The sequence below is a fragment of the Malaclemys terrapin genome, chromosome 1 (genome assembly GCF_027887155.1).
Source record: "Malaclemys terrapin pileata isolate rMalTer1 chromosome 1, rMalTer1.hap1, whole genome shotgun sequence".
Classification (NCBI taxonomy): Eukaryota; Metazoa; Chordata; order Testudines; family Emydidae; genus Malaclemys; species Malaclemys terrapin.
In genome coordinates this window covers 89,924,086-89,944,626 of record NC_071505.1, presented here as the reverse complement: position 1 = coordinate 89,944,626, position 20,541 = coordinate 89,924,086, and the positions used below count along the sequence as shown (strand labels likewise).

At 42.3% G+C, this 20,541-nt stretch overlaps 1 protein-coding gene across 7 annotated transcripts in view; it reads right to left on the bottom strand.

Moving 5' to 3' along the window:
* Positions 1-337: 337 nt before the first annotated feature.
* The window catches only part of TCF20 (transcription factor 20), a 193,532-nt gene continuing 173,328 nt past the window's right edge, over positions 338-20,541 (bottom strand). For 5 of the 7 annotated variants that reach the window (XM_054030338.1, XM_054030348.1, XM_054030377.1 and 2 more), the window contains 4 exons: positions 19,293-19,386; positions 12,750-12,799; positions 9,619-9,746; positions 338-1,639 (listed from right to left, as the gene is read on the bottom strand). In XM_054030338.1, coding sequence (XP_053886313.1) covers positions 9,663-9,746; positions 12,750-12,799; positions 19,293-19,386 — 228 coding nt within the window. In that variant the 3' untranslated portion in view covers positions 338-1,639; positions 9,619-9,662. The remainder of the gene's footprint in view (positions 1,640-9,618; positions 9,747-12,749; positions 12,800-19,292; positions 19,387-20,541) is intronic. The other 2 variants (XM_054030363.1, XM_054030371.1) reach the window with 2 other exon arrangements.

Sequence of the window (20,541 nt, the reverse complement as noted above, 5' to 3'; positions counted from 1 at the left end):
TGCACCACACCCTGTGAAGTCATTAGAGCACGGTACTACCCTATGGGTAAAGGAAAGGTCAGGCAGGTAGCGTAATACTACTGCACATGAACTTTGAGTTCAGTGAATCAAGTGATCCTCCTGGCTAGCTATGCCTAGGCACCATATAAATCCTAATAATAAAAACTTCATTGTCTCCCTCCTCCTTGGCCAGTCCAGATGGTTAAGGAAATCTCATTAATGAAGGAAAGACACAAAGATGACAGCAGGCAAACAACCCAAAAGGTGGCAGCTGAATGTTAGCATGTCTCCCCCTCCCTTTCAACAAACCAAGTTACATTCACAAAACAAAAGGAAACAAGGTTAAAATGAAGTTTATTAGTTTTTTGTTTTGTTTTTTAAGCTTTTTTTTTTTATATAAAACTGTTTGTGAAACAGCTATTTTATTCCCATGGCAGAGTGACCCCTGAAAGATGCACTAACCCCTTCTTAAGGCCTTAACAAGAAAAAATTTATTTGTCTTTTTAAACTCAAATGTTTAAAAATTACACAATTTACAAAAAAATAACCATATGGTATAGGCTATTAAATTGACATTCTCCCTTCCTTTGGAAAAAAACAAAACAACCCACCCACACACTAAAGAAGGGTTAATTGAACATTCCTGGACAATTTAAACACACATTGATTCCATCAACATTCAGACTTCCTGTTCAACTTCCCACCCTGGCAGACAAACCAACATCCTCCTTTAGCCTGCTTTCAAAAGAGACGGCAGCTTCTTGGAATGATTTAGGGGTGTTCATCATTACCATGAATGGCAGAAACACCCTCCCCGCACCCACCGTTTGGTGCGGACATATCCACATCTATATGGGGTGTGTGTATTTGGCTAGCAGCAGCTACCTTTTACTTCACAAGTCGCATGACCTAGGAGTCAGATGTTTTTCAAGCTTCTATTGTTAATCAAAATAAATAGTGTTTCTTGAAAAGAAAATATTGTAAACTCACTCCCCACGCATACACATATAAACAACTCATTGCCTGCAGCCATCCAATCCCCCTTCCTACCCCACAGATAGTTTTGTAATGAAAGAGGATTTTTTGTTTTATTTTCTTTAAATCTCGAGCTCTTCTTCCGGAAGTGGGGGAGAAGAGGAGGGAGACAAATCTGGTTAGTGGAATGCATAATTCCACTCCCTTTTCAACAAAGAGGGGGATAGTTCAGGAGCCGCCTTTGGATTCTGGACTTAACATTTACTGTAATTAGAAGAAATTGTGAATTTATCTGTGTTTTTAATATTGAATCAAATGCATAAAAAGGGATAGTGCACCTTTCATTTAAAACAAAGTCTTCCAAGACTAAAAAATAGATCTTTATATATATATATATATTTTATCCCTCCCTCTTTAATTCCCCCCACCTGTTTCCTCTTTTTCCCACCCCTCCCCATTGTCACTATGGAGTTTGTGTCCATGGAAACAGCTGGTTCAGACTCCTTGGTCATATTCTGTGATGTCATCAGTCTTGAGTGTGATGTAAGAATTTATGAAGGAAGTGCTGGCATTGGCAGGCACATCAAGAGGGGGCATGGCTGCACAGTGGGAGAGATTTCATTCAGTCATGAATGTCCACCGCTTTTTATCTCAACAGCCTAACCTGCAAAACAAAGTGAACACAGCGATATTAGTATACTTATAGTTACCCGTGTAACAGCCACCAGGACTTCAGAGCAGCTTACCCAACAACCTGACATAACAGCAATGCCAAGAGCTAAGTTTACAGAAGCATGATCGTTGTTATTTCTTTACAACAAATTTTATGTGGTGAAAGGTATCAGATTAACAAGCCTTGGAGACTATCTATTTAGCTACAGAAGGGGTACAGCATGGGCAACCACAGGAGCATACGTTTCTCCTACCACCACCAACCCACAGACTTTAAAACACAGAACCACTTCCTGCAGTGAAAAGATCATTAATCCTTAGTCTGTTTGCTGGAAACTAGCAACAAAGGGGCCCAATTAGGATCAGTTATGATGGTGGATCTGTGATGTGACTCCTGCCCATTAGGAACTGGACCGAGTCGCCAACACATTTTATACAGACAGATCTCTAACCAGCCATCAGATAGTAACAACTTTCAACCAACACCAACCTGAGACTGTAATGAAACTGATGATTGAGTTAACAGGTTCCATATCCAGTTATTAATTGCCTGAAGTGACCAGTCCTCACTAGAGGGAGGATGAGCCACATTGTGTGTATAATTTACATTTCCTTATGCTATTTTCTTGTTGTAGGTTGCAGACTGCAGGGGTAAGACTAGTGTAAGGAAATCTTGGGGTGTCTTCAGGCAAAACCTCAAACTCTGGAATGGCCAGTCCTTCTCTAGGATGTTTAGTATTTCAACTGCACAGATCAAGAAATTGCACGATACAGAACTCTGGGAGTTTAAGTATAGTTGGGACTGAAGTAGCTCAAAATAGGAGTCGAATTCTCCACAATTAAAGCCCCACGTCCTGGTTCACTTTTCTAGAAAACACCTCACTCTCCCTTAACAAGTTGCCACTGCTAAGAAAACTTAAAAGATTTAAATATTCTATTCCTTCCTGTGATCCAAGATTTAGTTATTTTGCAAGAATACTCCTTTGCTGTAGCTCACGTAACACTCATATATCCTTTCCCCCTCATAAATGAGCTCAAGTGAAAAACAAAACCCACAACTTATGCTTAATGTATGAACTGCAGTTAATAGCATTAGAGGTGCATGCACAAAATGCACCTACTACTGACAGTTACAACTCCAGAACTCCCAGCTGGCTGTGCTATGAAAAGATAAGCTATTCGGAGTATCAGATCCCCTCCTAGCAAGCATACTACTTTACTGCTAAAATTCTCACATGCAGCAATATAAGGCTAAGGGCAAACAAAAAGACATGAAGCAAGTGTGTAAAAAATAACAGACTACTATAAAGAGGAGATATCACTGCAGGAGAGAGGGAAATTCCTAGAAGTAACAGCTCAGGCAGCTAATCCTTGTTGGTATTCATTATTGTGCAACTGTAATATTGTGCTACCCCTTATTGGAGTAGCAAGCCCATGCTGCTGCCTCTGGCTTCTGTTCAACTGTGGCTTGCCCATGCTTGGAAGCAATCCAGAGCATTAGGCACTGACTCAGGGAAGGAACAGGCTCACCATGTATAAAGTTCCTCCCTGTTCCTGGCAAAAAATCCAGAGCACCAGGCGCACTCACACACAGTCACTCTCCATATCGGGAATTGACACAAATGTTCTAGGGGCAAACTGGCTCAGGAAGCAGGAGCAGCAAACAGACACACAACCCACTACCATTCCTGAACTTGATCCAGAGCACTAGAGCGCAGGCCTTTTTTCCCCTTACGGAGATCAGAATGAAAGCAGCCAAAAAACAAAAGGAAAAAAACCCAACTACCCCAACAGCCTATTCCTTCCATTCTAGCAGGCAACTTTACAGCCCATTTCCACCAAAAGCAGCAACAGGACACACATCTGTCCCACTGTGAGAAGATAGTTTCCCTAAACAATCATGCATATCACATTGATTCAGACTTACAAGAATAGTTTGATGGGGGGGTGGGGGGTGCAGGGCCAAATGAGAGGAAAGGATCCATAAGACTTTCTCTACTATAGCGGGGTGGGGAGAGACACCAGTATCTCCAAATTAGAAGTATCTGGGAGAAGAGAAGAGGTGAGGAGAAATGCAACACCCAGCTTCAGGCACAGCATTCAGATACTTGTCATTTTATCCCCCTTTCCTCTCCCCTGTGGGATTCTCAAATCCTTGTCATCGTTTTGAGGACGCCTTAACTTGTACTACTCCATACTTTCACACTAGGCTTTTTATTCAGAGCTTATGGGCCAGATCTGTGTCCCTTGTCTGGCCCCTACGCACCCCTCCTGCTGTGCAAAGTGGCCCTAAAGATGCCCCAACAGAGCCGCTGGAGATTCTAGCGAGGGAGGAGAATCCTTAGCAGTCATAGTCAGCTCTGCAACACCCCCTTTTCTACCCCCCTCCCATACACATAAGGGAGCATCCTGGGGGTGGGAGGGAACGCGCTGAGGGAGTATCTAGCTCCAGTGACCCCTGACCAGCAGAACAGCTCTAGCAGGCAGTTACAAGCAAGCACTGGTTAGAGGAGCACGGAAGCCGCTTTTACTTCTGCTAAGGGCTAAACTGGCTCCAGGGACTGAAGGAGCATAAAGATGCTTTAAATCACCTCCCTCTTTTCCTTGGGGTCCTGTGCCAAGAACTGGTCAGCCAGATTTGGTGGCCATATATATTTAAGCAGCAGATCTCCCTTACAGCTTTGAGAGGAAAGAAGCCCTACTATATGGGTTAAAATTAGACGTTATTTAACAATTTTCACTAAGCTATACAGGAGAGAGCTTGCATTATCAGGCTCTAGCCTTGTAGCCTCCAGTTAGAGGTTTCTTGGCCTGAGAGGCAGGAATCTCCACTAACAGCAAAACAGGAAAAGCAGCAATGTACAATAAACCTTCCACTTCCAAAACCAATACCCAAACGTGGAGAGACGATTTATTGCCATTCCGCCAACAAAAATACCCATGCGGGTGGAAGAACTAACAAGCCTGGGAGAAGACAGTAGTGGGTAACAAGACCATGACCCACACATTTATAAATGAGAGTACATGAGACGTAGACTGGGCCGCTTGGAGAATCCCTGAAACCAGGCAAGGAGCAAAGGCTGCAGCCCTACAACCAGAGTTCTAACCTGTACTGCATTATACACTAGCTTCTACATTAGAGCTGCTTCAGGCTCTCTGGCCCAATGCACTGGTAGTTTGCAGGACAGGGGCTGCTGGCTGGTAGTGGAAGCAGTTGCTTCTCAAGCTGCAGCTCTGGACTCCCTGCTCCTCTACTCCCAGAAGCAAAGAGGCCTATGAGGAAAGGAGGGGAGCTGCCCATGAGTAGTCAGACAGGAGAGGGTGCTGCTGGGCTTACACAGGAGGGAAAGAAAAAAGGAGCAAAAAGAACTCTGCAGCTCAAGAGCCTGATGTGGTCCCTGTTCCCTCCTGTGAATAATGTCTAGGGCTCGGCCTACCAGCTCCTTCTCTTCTCTCCTATTCAAAATCTAACACTGGCTCCTCCTGAGCAGCTTCATATACTCTCTATACTCCTTGGAGAGAGAAGGGAGCAAAGGGGGGAGAGAAAGAGGATCATGACCAACCGCAGCCCCTTGGGAGGGATAGAGGAGGACGGCAAATCAGCACTGTGTGTGAATGGGCATGATTGGAATGTGGGAGGCTGCATACATTTGGGGGCCTCATTAATTGTATGGGGATGTTGCAAGAATTAATTTGGGGGCAGTCTGGGCAGGGATCACTCAGGCCCTCACCCTGATGCCCCATGAAAAGCCTATGTAGAGACCCCATTCCTGAATCCACCAGAAGCCTGGAAAGGGACCCCACATATACCTGACATCTAAAAGTGGAACACCTTTGTTTTGTTGTATGTCACACCACAAGCAGCAGATACTTGTTTATGGTGTGGCATACAACAAAACACCAGTGTTGTTTGTCACGCACTGTGGTGGCGTATTTTTCACATTGGCAGGTTGGATGGTTGAGAGGCCTGCCTACAACTTCCCATGGGGAGCAGAAGAATGTTGGGGGAGGGGAGAGGTAGAGGCAGAGTTGGAAGGGGAAAGAAGTTGTCAGAAGAACCGTTTTCCCCTCTCTCACACCCTAATCCTTCCCCTCACCTAAGAGGGCTTGTCACAAGCAAGGGCAAATGTCCTGGATCCACTGCTTCCTTACTGGGGGAACTTCTAGAAGGAGGGGAGGAACAGAATACAATGATTATTATTATTAATAATACTTTGAGCACCATAGCTGTACAAAGCACTTTATAAAGCTAAGATGACAGGTATCTGCCTCGTGGAACTTAAAACGGATCAAGCATGAAACTCAGACTAGACTGCCCTGTGAGAGGGGATTAAAACTGGAAAACTATGCAGTTACTTTCCTCTAAGAACAGACAACAAGTTAAGCAACCTGAAACTGAAAAATCCACATGAAAAGAAATTAAGGGCACATTAATGTTCACTGACTCCTGACGTCTTATAAAACAAAGATCTAACAGTTATCAGGGTGGATCAAAATAAATAATTTAAAAATAATTAAAAACTATTTTTTAAAAATGTAAATTAAATAAGGTTTGTTTTTTAAAATAAACATTTAAAATTAAACTTGAAACTGACAACCTATATTAAGGCCTGGAACCAGACTTTGCTGTACTGCTAAACAACTTTTGAGAGCAGGAACCACTTTTGCAGGTGTAGACAATATCTTCCTCATTTCAGTTTATTCAACTAGTTCAATTCAATTACTAGTTAATTCTAAGTTAAGAAACGAAGTCAGAATTGAAAAAGTAGGAAAGATTGTCTTCCTCTTCCAATCTATGAATAAGAACTAGGTGTGAGAGGATGAGATCTCCTAGTTCTAAAATCTTGAATGGCATAGCGACCAGAAACAATCAGTTCGATCTACTTACTACAGACAACACTTTCCTTTAATAAATTAGATAGTTTTGCATCTAAAACATGTTTTTATAAACTTTTAGATAAACTTTTTTCCTTAAGTATCAAGCACATTTAAGGTGGTTCTATTTAATACATTAAAAATGCTGTTTTATTAATCTAATAAATAAGAAATGCATCATTCAACCATTTTCTATCATAAAATGTAAAAATTAAGAATCTCAATAAATGCAAGTTAAGCTATATAACCACTTAAATAAATGTGTATAGATACAGTATATCCACCTGGTTAGAAAAAAGAAGCACAAATTTTAATGTAAAGGTTATATAGTTGCAAATCAGAATGTTTTAATGGTTACTGGCCAGTGAGAATCAACCTCTCTTTAGCAAAACAACTAAAATGTACAAATGCAAAACAAGATTAAAATCTATTCTTTTAACCAAGGTTTCCTGGTTACTGATTTAAAATATGATTAAAATCAGTAATTTAAATTGCTTTTATTTAAACAGTCCACCCTGATTATCATAAAGAAGCCAGCTCCATGTCTGCTCAGGTTTACAGAGCTGCAAAAGACACCAGCAACACACACTGCTAGACCATTATCCAATTATTTCTCAGCCACACCATCATTTACACTTTTTGCCTTCCATAGAGTTGAATTAAAAAAAACTTGACGATCTTTACTATTTAGGAAAAATTGACAATAAATATTAATAGTTAATTTTGTTTGAATGGCTATTTTTCTTTAATGAAAGTCTCAGAATGTAAGAGTACTAAAAATCACAGACAAGCTGAGCTAAACCAAGCCAACAGCCACATCACAGAGTCCTAATACCAAATACTAGCTGTTTGCTGCTATTGCACATATAAAATACAAAACAGTTTATTAACTCTCACTTCCTTCACATAAAATACCACAAAAACCACTTTGTAGTCACTTGACTATAGAAATAAGGAAGGTTTTAAGGCAAGACTTATCAGGAAGTGGCTGAGAAGAGAAGGGAGTCAAGAAGGGGGAAACAGCTTTACTTAGATAAGGCAGTAGAAGTAAAAGAGCAACTCTCATCTGCAGAATCAGGGAAAAGGGGTAGAGGCAAGCAAGACCAGGGTAATGCAAATGAGCAATGGAATGAGGTCAAGAGATCCAATTAGTGCCAACTCGGGGGTGACTGGGGACACCTGCTCCAATAGGACTTTGAGATTGCAAACTCATTTCATTTATGGCTTGTCTTCACGTACAGCACTATAGTGGCGCAACTGCTAGCACTTTAGCGAAGACGCTCCTACACCAATAGGTAGGGCCCTACCAAATTTAAGGCCATGAAAAATGCATCACGGACCATGAAATCTGGTCTCACTCTGTGAAATCTGGTCTTTTATGTGCTTTTACCCTATATTATACAGATTTCACAGGGGAGACCAGTGTTTCTCAAATTGGGGGTCCTGACCCAAAAGGGAATTGTGTGTGTGTGTGTGTGGGGGGGGGGAGGGGGGGTGTCGCAAGGTTATTTTTGGGATGGGGGATGTCACGGTATTGCCACCCTTACACGCTGCTGCCTTCAGAGCTAGGAGGCTGGAGAGTGGCGGCTGCTCACTGAGTGCCCAGCTCTATAGGCAGCAGCGCAGAAGTAAGCGTGGCAATGTCATACTATGCCATCCTTATTTCTGCGCTGCTGGTGGCAGCGGCTCTGCCTTCAGAGCTGGGCTCCCAGCCGGCAGCCGCCACTCTCCAGTGACCCAGCTCTGAAGGTAGCGCCACCAGCAGCAGCGCAGAAGTAAGAGTAGCAGCACCACAACGCCCCCTACAATAACCTCGCGACCCCCACCCCCAGCTCCTTTTTGGGTCAGGACCCCTACAATTACAACACCGTGAAATTTCAGTTTTATATATCTGAAATAATGAAATTTACGATTTTTTAAATCCTATGACTGTGAAATAGACCAACACGGACTGCGAATTTCATAGGGCCCTACCGATAGGAGAGCTTCTCCCACCAGCGTAGTTAATCCACCTACCCGAGACAGTAGCTATAATTGGCAGGAGAAGCTCTCCCGTCGACACAGCGCTGGTTTATATGAGGGATTAGGTTGGTATAACTACATCACTCAGGAGTGTGGATTTTTCACACCCCTGAGCAACGTAGTTATATCGATAAAGGTCTGTGGTATAGACCTGGCCTTAGGCCACCAAGCTGCCATCAGATAGCAATGACTTTTGATTTTGGGTGTGCTGCATATTGATAGTGATCTGCAAGCTATCTAGATAACTAAATGGATATTCTGCAGAGCCAGAGTATGAGGAAGTGCATTTCTCAATGGCTTTGCATTTTGGTAACCAACAATGGTAAGGAAGTAAATACAAGGATAAATGTTAGAGATTCATGATATTGCGGCCACACAGATACAACTCTACCTACTTCAGCTCCAGTCTGGTTGGACAGGCAGGAGAAAGGGCTTGGTATGGGAGGGGGGAGAGTGCAACAGGTCCTAGTAAGAATCACCTCTTGCCCCAATTTGGGTAGAGGTATCCTGCATGCTAAAAGTGAGAGACTTGCAAGACTATAATCACTGCACAATTATAATCATTTTGAAATATCAATGCAATTAAATTCTGACCTGGCAACATCCATGTTACAAAACTGTAAATACAATAAGACTAGTTTATTCCCAAAGTTTAAGAAGGTGGCAATCCTACACCTAAGTGAGGTGGTGGGGTTGGTTTTTTTGTTTGTTGGTTGGTTGGTTTTTGGAAGTTTACTATTTAGGTTCCATAAAATTAAGGAAAAATTTCTGCCAGATTCCGACGCACATGGAAGAGACAAAAGTATGAATGGACGTTTCTGGCACTGAATATGGGAGTTGGGTGAAATCCAGCAACAGTAGAGGAGGGCAGTTATTAAGCTTTGCCCTTCACCTGTAAACAGAGGGAACTGCTAACGAAATACAAAAATAAAACCACTAGCCTGAAGAAAACTGAGGAACAAAAATCAAAGCAATCCCATTTATCACCTCTGCGTGTGTACAAACTGCCCCAACTTCTCCCACAGAAGTGGAGAGAGGGCATGGGGGGAACTGGAAGTCCTTCCCCCAACTCACCTGTGCTTGCTTTTATTTCCATTCCCAGGAGCACACTTCCCCCCTCACCCCCGCTCCGACTGCTCTGTGCTGAGACTGCCTTTCACCATCTTGTTCTGCAAGGAGGGAAGAGAGCAAGGAAGGAGGGGCTGATGAATCAAGCCAAAAGGAGGAGGAGCAGGGAGATATGAGGGAGAGCAAGAGACAGGGGAGGGAAAGAGAGGCACACAGAGAATGAAAGAGAGAAAGAAAAGTCAGTACACTGGAATGAGTTATACAGATTTTCAGACAGGATTTTCCCCATGACAAGAGTTGTCATTAAGCAAGAGTGGAGAGTTTGGTTTTAAATTTAAAAAATATATAAACACACAGAATTTCACAAGAAAAAAGCAAAACTTCTCAATAAAACCCTTTAAAGGTGACTTGCAAAGGATTTCTGAAACATTGGGCATGTGCCCTTTTATGGTCTATACAAGAGGCTTAAGAGTTCTCTCCCCCAACACTGTTACTCAACCCTAAAAATATCAGGAATGTTGAGCATGGCCATCCCTGGCTCTGCTGGAGCACCTACTGGATGTGTCAGAGGATTTATAAAGTTAGCTCTCAAACCTCAATTAAAGAGATGGAGTGTCTAGTGTTAATTAGCTACTGAGGTTAAATAGGCATTAACAAAAAGCAAAGAGCTTTAAACAGTCTAACTAAAAGTCCCTTCCTCTCTCAATTACTCAACTTTCACCCTTCTGGCTCTCGCAAAGTCACAGTTTAACTTTTTTTCCAGTGAGTCATTTTAACACAGTGGTTCTCAGCCTTTTCCACATCAAGACCGCTTTTTCCATATCAGGATCATCCCACAACCATCTCTAGCTTGGCCCCCGCACCCTCCCATTTACAATATTGGAAGGGTAAGGTGGGTCATGACCCCCAGGCTGAGGACCCCCATGTAATTCTTCCCAGGAAGATTTGGAGCAAACTAATGCTGATCAGTGAAGCATTCAGCAAGGGCAGAGCCACATTCAAGCAAGGAAAATCCTTCCATTCTCTCTTGAGCTCAAACAAGTGACTCAAAACTTTACCATGAACGAACTTCAACGAGAAAGAGAAGCTGCAGATGACGAATGCCAATTTCTTCCCATAAAATAGGCAAAAGATCTGCCCTGGGCTTACTGTTAGTAAACGTCACACTTTTACAGCTTCATCAGGTACCTGTTTCAGTTCCACTGCCATCCTCTCTGTTCCTTCAAAGCTTACCAGTGAACTGAACTGTGTTCAAATAGCTTATAAAACAGACTGCATTCTAGTCACAAGGCAGCTGTGTTTTAATTTTTTCCTATCGTAGTTTGAGGACCATCATTGCAAATACTAATACAGCACTGCCAACCCAACCTATCTGCAAGAACTGAATGCTGGAAAGCTTTAAAAGTTTATTTTATTTTAATTTTTTTAACCCTATAACACAGGGGTTCTCAACTTTATTGTACCGCAACCCCCTTCTGACAACAAAAATTACTACATGACCCCAGGAGTGGGGGACTGAAGCCTGAGCCCACCTGAGCCCCACTGCCCCCCTAGTGGGGGTGGGGTGGGGTGGGGGGAGGCAAAGCCAAAGCCCCACCGCCCCGGATGGGGAGGCCAAAACCCAAGGGCTTCAGCACCACGCAGCAACCTGAGCCCTGCCGCCAAGGGCTGAAGCCCCCGTGCTTGGGCTTTGGCCCTGGCCAGTGGGCTTGGGCTTCGACCCTGGGTGGTGGGGGTCGGGCTCCAGGCCCGGGCCCCAGCAAGTTCAAGACAGCCCTGGTGACCCCATTAAAACAAGGTCACAACCCATTTTGGGGTCCCAAACCATAGTTTGAGATCCACTGCTATAACATTTCTTGTCAGTGGACAGCAAAACCAGGAAATCCTTGTGTTACAGATCCTTCACAATCACACTAGACAAGTGTCAGAAAAAGAAGACACCAGTTTCATCCAGCTGTTGGGGCAGTTCACACCTTTCAATTATTGTTTCAGGCTGCCTGTAGATTCAGGCAGGCATTAGTCCATTGGTTTATGCTTGTTCCACATTTCTGAGGTTCTCTCTGCAACCATAAGGACTAGAATTTTTTTTTCTTCTTTTTTAAATGAAAGGATGAGAAAAAGGGAGGCTGATCATTGCTTACAAATTGATAAGCAAAGTCCTAGAGTCTTCCAGGCTAGACGGGATCTGAATTTTTAACGTAAAAAACAAACCACCACTGTTTTTTAAAAAGTGTGGGGGTAAATACATAAAAATAGCTTATTGTGGCAAAACCACTTGCTCAATATACTTTTCTCCTTTACACAGATTTTATCTTTCAGAACTACCTTGTAAGAATACCAGAAGCCACCAGATGTCAGTCTAATCCAAGGCACAGCAGAAGAGAGCTGCTGACACGTACCTGAACGGAGTCACTGAATTCTCTGAAGCATTCTTGCAAGAGCTAAGGAGCAGAATCTCTCCTCCCAAAATCTAAATTACAAGTTGCGCTGTCTATACTCTCACACAATTTAAATAGATTCCCGCTAGCCACCAGAATCGCCATTCCTCCTGACGTTTTTGATCACCTAGTTATACAGGCGGATGCTTCAGTAACTTGTACTGAGGACATGAGGGAAATAGAATCAGCTGAGCAACTGTACTCAACCTGGTAACTGCTGCTGAACTATGACAAGCTGCTTCTATTTCTGGCAAGTCCTTTCTTCCAACAGCTGATTAAAAACTTTTCCATGAGATATTTTTCCTTCCTTCTTGCATCCCTGGTAAAGCCCAGAAAGAACCTTCACCAAAAAGTTGCACTCAAAAAGAAGGAATGTATTGACTGTACCATAAAAGATAGGAAATTAAGCTGGGTTTCATATAGTTTCTCTGAAGGTCTAGACAGCAAATGGCAAAGACAAACAGTAGGCTTCACAGATCTTCTTAAGCAATCTGTATTCTTCTAGGTAGATACTTATTCCTCAAAATGCATCTCCCACAGAACCACACACACACACACACACACGGCTTCATCTAAAAGCATCTCCTCCCTCTAAAACATGTTATCTGGGTATAAAATTACTTCATTAAAACAAATGTAGACAGAGCCCAGAGGAGGACAGCACTGAATTGACCTAGCAGGGAAGAGGTTTCCTCTTACCTTGTGCTTGGGGCACCTCACTGAGAAATTCTCTTCGTTTAGTAAACAATCTAGAGGAGAAGACAGACAGCAATTTGATTATTTTATTTATAAAAGTATACTTTGCATAATGTGTGTGTATTCATCATACCTTTCAGGTAGATGCTGTATTCAGAGATTGCTTCTAGATTTACTATTTGGGTTTTCTTTGGAGGAAAGGGGTTTCAGGAATATTTTAGTAAATTAAGTTACCAATAGACCTGAGTGATATTGTCCTTACTGCAATCAATATGCCAACCCCAAATTTCCCCTAACGCCTCACTGCTGCATAAGGAGTAAAAGTCAGAGCAAACTCACAAATCTCTCCTGGCTTCATGGATTCTAACCCTTAGAAATACAAAGACAGGAAAGACCAGATACACCAGTAGTTTTCAAACTTTTGTACTGGTGACCCCTTTCACATAGCAAGCCTCTGAGTGTGACCCTCCCCCCCCCTTATATTTTAAAGTGTTTTAAATTTAACACCATTATAAATGCTGAAGGTGAAGTGGGATTTGGGGTGGAGGCTGACAGCTCGCAACCCCCCCATGTAATAACCTTGCGACCCCCGAGGGGTCCTGACTCCCAGTTTGAGAACCCCTGAGATACACCCATCTCATCTTAGCATATTATCCCTGTTTTATGCTTCAGAGGAAAGTGACTGCCCCCCATGTTTAGCACAAAGTCCCTGAAATATCAGAGGCAGAAAAAAGTTGGTGTGTGTGTTGTGACTTATTTCCAACCCCAAATCTAGTGATCAAGTTTTGTTCATTGCTTGATATACCACAGGGTCACTCATATTGCTCTTGGACCTGCTGCCACACTCTGTAACTGTGAAGCTTCACTAATTTAAGAGACAGTTTAATGACTTCACATTTTTTAAGGACACTAGAACAGATCAAGTTTGTTTTTAAAAAGTGACTTTAGCATTGTTAAGAGGTGCTACATTAACAGCTCCTGGAACCGTTAAGTGCTGTATCCATAGAAGAGGATGCACTAAAGGCAACAAGGCAGTGCAAACTTTGGAGCTCCAGCCTTCTACTTAGGGATTTCCAAGTGCCCCACATTTCCATTTCACAATCAAAACTTGAAGCAGCAGTGCACTCTACATAGGGGGTTCAGCTGCATCTGCCAGGTATTGTCATCTATGGCGCTGCCCCACTCTTGGTCAAACTTTTGACACCACCTCCAAATACCTGATGTTACTCAGCCAGCGTCTCATTACTGCGTTATTTTTGGTGGCTCACCAGTGTAAGAATTCAGCAAGGCATTTATGACCTCGTGTCGTCTCCAATGTCCCAGATTGCCAGCAAGTTGCACAGTGGTTAATAAAATGTGCTAATTTAAAATCTTAAGTATGTAGCATAACTACAGCTCTCTGCTGTTCCAATCTGCTAGATGAGTTTAACAGACAGCACCTAGGGCTCCAGGGCAACGCTTTCTAGACACCCAAGCAGAGTTTCCTTTGCTGGTATGAAACACTTCTCAGTTTCAAGATCAATGCCTCTGGCCTGAATCAAAAGGAAGTAGCATGCAATAGCCTAAGTTACTTCAGAGATTTAACAAAAGAGAATGAAAACCCTTATCCCTGCGCTAAGGGCAATAATTTCAAATGTAGTATAGCAAAGACTGTCTCATTATAAAGATAGGAATTTTGCACAATGAGACTGTACCATGAATTATCATTGTACAACACAGTAACCATCAGAACAAACCTGAAAATATTAGAGAGAGAAGACTGTTTTCTCCTTTTAGTGAATTCAGCACAGGTGACAGATGAAATCCTCCATTCATCCCCCAAATGGGAAGAGCACATGGGAGCGGGCAGTGTAAGCTTCCACATACTGTTTCTTGTCAAGACAACTCATGCCCTGGATCTGGACCATGCGTGGGGGTGAGAAAAGCTCAATATCTATTATTCAATCTTTGTCTTTTTTTGCCATAAATGCTTACATTGGAGACAACTAATGCCAACTGTGGTAATTAGTGTTAAAGGTTAGGGACACTTATCTCCGCACTGGGAATGGGAGAGACACCGTGAGATCATTTCACAACTGCCACTGACTACTTCTAAGGGTAGGTCTACACTTACCCGGTAGTTCGGTGGCAAGCAAATCGAACTTCTGGGTTCGACTTATCGCGTCTTGTCTGGACGAGATAAGTTGAACCTGGAAGTGCTCGCCGTCGACTGCGGTACTCCAGCTCGGTGAGAGGAGTACGCGAAGTCGACGGGGGAGCCTGCCTGCCGCGTCTGGACCGAGGTAAGTTCGAACTAAGGTACTTCGAACTTCAGCTACGTTATTCACGTAGCTGAAGTTGCGTACCTTAGTTCGAATTGGGGAGTTAGTGTAGACCTGCCCTAAGATGGCAAAAACTTTTGCTTACTACCAACCTGGCCTGGATTTGAACTGGTGACCTAAGGTCACACATTTCATTTCCCAGTCAAGTATACTTTAAAAATCAACTCCAAGGAGGTAATTTTAGATAGCAAGACAACAATACGTCAAGCTAAGGTCAGTTCAAGGAGGAAGATGGAAAGGCAGCCATGCACCTTGTTTGAGCAGGTTTTCCTGTATGTCAGGGAAAACATATAACAAAAGGTGATTTTAACACACAATTATGCTTATATCTCCTTGTACTTTGTCTCTCTCTTTCTCTCTCTGGTTTGTTACCCTTCACAAAGAATATTTGCAAGCAAGGAGGGTTTTTTGTCCCTTAAGAATTCATCATTTGCTAGTTATTCTGTTTATGGAGTACATATCCTTTGTTTGTGATATCACATAATATGGATGCTGTGGAGACAACTGTGATGTAACAATCAGGATTGGACTCCAGGTGGGGAAGAAAAAAAAAAATAGAGGGAGTGGATGTGAAATCTCAAGAAACAAGGATCCTGTTTCCATGGAGATGTCTCTAGGACTAAGTTATCTCAGACGTCAGTGGTTCTTTACAAATTTGAACAGATGAAAGCTAAACACAGATGAAACATTAACAATAGCCATCTCCATATTATTATTATTATTACCATAGTGCAAAGCACCATAAAGTCACATCACAACGAACAGTAAACACAACACATAGGAGTCATGGGCCAGCAATCTTCCTCCACATGTCCTCACACAGCCTTGTGAAACATGCCATTCCACATATCTTCCAGTCAGCCACATCGCTGAATCTCACTCACCACAGGTGCCCACTGACCCTGGCATTCGGCACCAGTCCCTGCAAAACTTGCTCCCACTTTTCCTCCACTCACCAAACCACATGTCACACAAACTCAAGTTTCCTTTTACCATCTTATTGATATCAGGTATCACTACAGTTATGCTGTAAATTTGGGGGATTACCTCCTTGTTAGTGTAGCATTTCAATTTGAAGGCAGTGAGTGTCAATATCCTGTTTCTGTCGCATCCACATCTAGCATGCATAAAGCAAGATGCTGAAGACAAGAGATGGAGAAGATACAGGACTGGGACAGGGACTAGCTGGATAAGATGGGGCAGAAAGACTCACTTGTGGGGAAATGGGCAGAAGAATTTATGTCCGATAAAACACACTTGCCTACAGAGCCTGGAATGGAATCCAAGACTTCAGAGTTTCATCCTTCCTCTGCTGTTACAAATATCTGTGAAACCCATTTGCAAGGTGTCTCATCCCTCTCTTGTACTGGTCCACAGAGTATGACAACCTACTACTACTCTCAGTTAACCCGTTAGCTCAAGCAGGAAGTGTTTGTGTGGTGGCTCTAGATTTCAATCCTGCTAACGACATAGGCGTGTCACTATGACGCCACACGATGGAATTTCTGTTTTTTCAAGATCTAGGAAGTTACACACAAAACTATGTTAAAAGAACATCAAGTATGCAAAAATTAGGAAATGACAGCAGTAAGGTTGCCAAATTTGGCCTCCTTGTGCATATGCATTATGAGACAGGCTTTAAATTACACGATGACTTTTTTTTTCCACAGGACCCATGCTCATCCAGTGCACAGCACAGACCTGCTTCAGTGATGAATCAGGACTGCGTAGTAGAGGAGACTGTTTATAGGATCCCTCCTTCATGTTGCAGAAGCTGGAAGGTGTGTAGGGAAAGAGGCAGAGAATAGCAGGAAGAAAGACGACGGACTCATAGTTAGGGCGGCTGAATGCTGCCCCGGAAAACTGATTTTATCCTTGCCTTTGCCACAGAATTTTCTTATGTAATGCTGGGCAAGTCACTTAACCCAGACTTTTCACACATGATTAAGTAATTGGGCGTTCCTCATTTTCCAAGTGGGTAGCTTGAGATATTGGGCTCTGATTTGAAGAACAGCTAAGAAATCACAGCTACAACTGATGTCAACGTGAGCTATTCTTTGAGCAAATGAAGTGTCATATAATGCTGAGTACTCTGAAACATCATGTCCTAGGCCTCTCGAATTGGGCATCCAAAATTAGTGGACATTTTTTATATTAATCTCTCTGTGCCTCAGTTCCCCATCTGTAAAATGGGGATAACACTCCACATCTCACAGGGGTGATATGAACATAAATTCATTAGCATTTGTGGAACACTCATGCTACAGTGATGAGCACCACAGAAAAACCCATGAGAAAATTAATAATTCTGTCTGCAGAGCAGGGTTTGACTAATGTGTAGTAAATAAGGCCCAGAGTCACACACTGAACAATGAGAAAACATAATATTGAATAGCTACTCATTAAGTGAGCACCATACATTCTGTGCACTGAATAAGGTACGGATCCTGTGGAAAAAAAAATAGTATGATCTCGTAAATAAATACTGTATCATAACGCATATGCGCAAAGGAGCTGCATTGTGATTGTACAGGCAACTTTACTTCAGGCATTTCCTAACTTCTGACTGCTTGACTTTATTAAGATTACAAAGTCCTTTTAACATAGTTTTTTGGTGTGTAATTTTAAAGTGTGTGTGTCACACCACACAGTAGATGAGGCCTTAACTGGATCAAATTCAACGTCAAAGAACCCTGAATTCCATTGCAATTTTAATTCTGTTTTATTATTTAGCATTTATATTGTGGTAGCATGTAGAGGACCAATAGGTTGGGGCCCTATTGTGCTAGGTGCTGTACAGTCATACACAGGAAGACATGAAGTTCAGGAAACTCACCCATTCTCCTGCAACGAAATATCTTGTGTAGGTTTAGCAAGCCGGTCAATCGATCAGTCAAATAATGTCAGCTGACCACCTATTATTTGACCTTGGTCAAATATTCTAGCAAGAATGCCTGATGTAAGCAGTTGCTTACCTTTTTGATCCAATCATGGTGCCATTCTTTCATTTTTTAGAACTTCATTTAATAGTGTTTTGCATTTTTCCGAGTTAAAATAACTCAGTTAAGGAACTTGTTTCTTGTAATTAGGCATATGTATCTAAGGGTAAGTCTACTGGAGACCATAAGGTCTTACTCTTCTTTGTTACCATTGTTACTGTTCTAATAAATTAGCACTTTAAAAATATTTGATGAATAATTTTTGGACCATTCAAATGCCCAACCCTAATCCTGTCTTCTAAATCCGAGGTTCTCACCCTTTTTCTTTCCGAGCTCCCCCCATAACCCCCAAAGAACTATAAAAACTCCACAGTCCACCTGTGCCACAACAACTGTTTTTCTGCATATCCAGTAGATTAAAAGCAAGGGCCAGTTTTAGGGGATAGCAAGCAGGGCAATTGCCCAGCAAAGTTAAGTTGCTCGGGCTTTGGCTTCAGCCTTCTGCCCTGGGCCCCAGGGAGCCTAACGCTAACCCTGCTCTCTGGTTTATTTTGGCAGACCTCCTGAAACCCGCCCCCTCCCCCACCCCAGGGTCCCTGGACCACTGGTTGAAAACCATTGTTCTAAATAATCTATGTTCACGCCAGACACTAGGGTCATAAGGACAAGTGCACACACAGATAGCACTAGTACTCTGATCACTGAGCAAAAGGAGCAGCTCCTCTAAAAGCTATACCACCCAGGCTGATATTTTCATAGCTGACCAGAAGTGAGCAATGTCAGTGCTTGGATAAGAGATTTGTGTGGGCACAAATGAGGTGCTACTGGAAGTGGTGTTTATGACTCAGCAGGTGACACTTTCCATTTGGAATCTACTAGGCTAATGCCCAATTGTACTGCTAAGGAGCGTGTCACTGTCTTTCAGATGACATGAAAAATCAGAGGTTCTCATTATGGGAGTCCTTAAACAGCCTGTACATTTTTCACAGGGAAAGGGGGTTCTCTCCCATGTCATGGCTAAATTCCAGGTTTTTTAGCTGCATTCTACAAATTTAAAATTCTTTCTGCAGTTTCAAGAAGATTCTTCTACATTTCTCAATCCAACTTGTTCCAAAGTGCTGCCATGCTCTGTTTTATCAGCTGCCATGCTCCTTCCCTTACATTACTGTATTTCCATGGTGGGTTAAGAAATTCAGAGTATAGCAGTTTGTAAAGTGCTCTGGAATACTTTGGGGGCAATATGTGTCCTATAAGTGTAAGATATTATTAATCTTATTTGTTCTTACCTGCATCAATGGCACACGGGTAATGGTATCGGAAGGAGCAACCTTTGTTGTAGCAGCCTAAGGTGGCTCCTGGCTCTTGGCAGTGGGAACATTTCTGAAAAGGATGGAAAGACAGAAATATTAGCAAATAGGTGAGCCCTTTATATCCTCCCTCCACACACCTTTTCCTGGTATTTCTACCATACAAACTTCAGCAATTTCACACACTATTTTCTCAAAATTTATCAAGAGCCACCAGGTCCCAAAGATCACTTTTTAGATTACCGGTAGATTCCCTTCAAACATCAAATAATGGGTCCCGCCATTCAGTGGATAAAACGATAGGTTTTTCAAACAACATACTTTTGCACAGCAGTGGTAACTGTACTTAATGTACTGTTAAATAGCAGGTTTCAGAGTAGCAGACGTGTCTGTATCCGGAAAAAGAATAGGAGTACCTGTGGCACCTTAGAGACTAACAAATTTATTTGCGCATAAGCTTTCGTGGGCTACAGCCCACTTCTTCAGATGCATAGAATGGAACATATATTGAGGAGATATATATACACATACAGAGTGCATGAAAAGGTGGGAGTTGTCTTACCAACTTTGAGAGACCAATTAAGTAAGAGACAAAACTTTTGAAGTGATAATCAAGATAGCCCAGTACAGACAGTTTGATAAGAAGTGTGAGAATACTTACATGGGGAGATAGTTCAATGTTTGTAATGGCTCAGCCATTCCCAGTCTCTATTCAAGCCTAAGTTGATTGTATCTATATGCAAACTAGATACAATCAACTTACGCTTGAATAGAGACTGGGAATGGCTGAGCCATTACAAACACTGAACTTATCTGATGACCATTTTTAATTTCCATTACTTATTCCTAATATCTCAACTGGTTCATATATTTAATAATTTTATCAGATGGGTGTGAATGCAACGAAGTGAGAGCTATTCACTGACTTACTGCAGCCTTAATGGCTTTAGAGAATTAGGCCTACGGTGTATTTCATTCAGAGAGCGACTTTATAAGTAAAGTAAGTATTTTTCAAAAGTATAAACTAATGTAAACTTTTGAAGAAAGCTTGTTTCTGACAGGCTGAAGTTTCCCTTCTTTATAAAAGGACCTGTCGTGGCTAGCACGGATTCCATTTAAGGTTGCGAGCACCACAACAAAACACACACCCCAATACCTACAAGAACACTCTGGTTATAAAAAATAAACCTATAAGAAACGCAGCAAATTCAGTTTTGGAGATAAAATG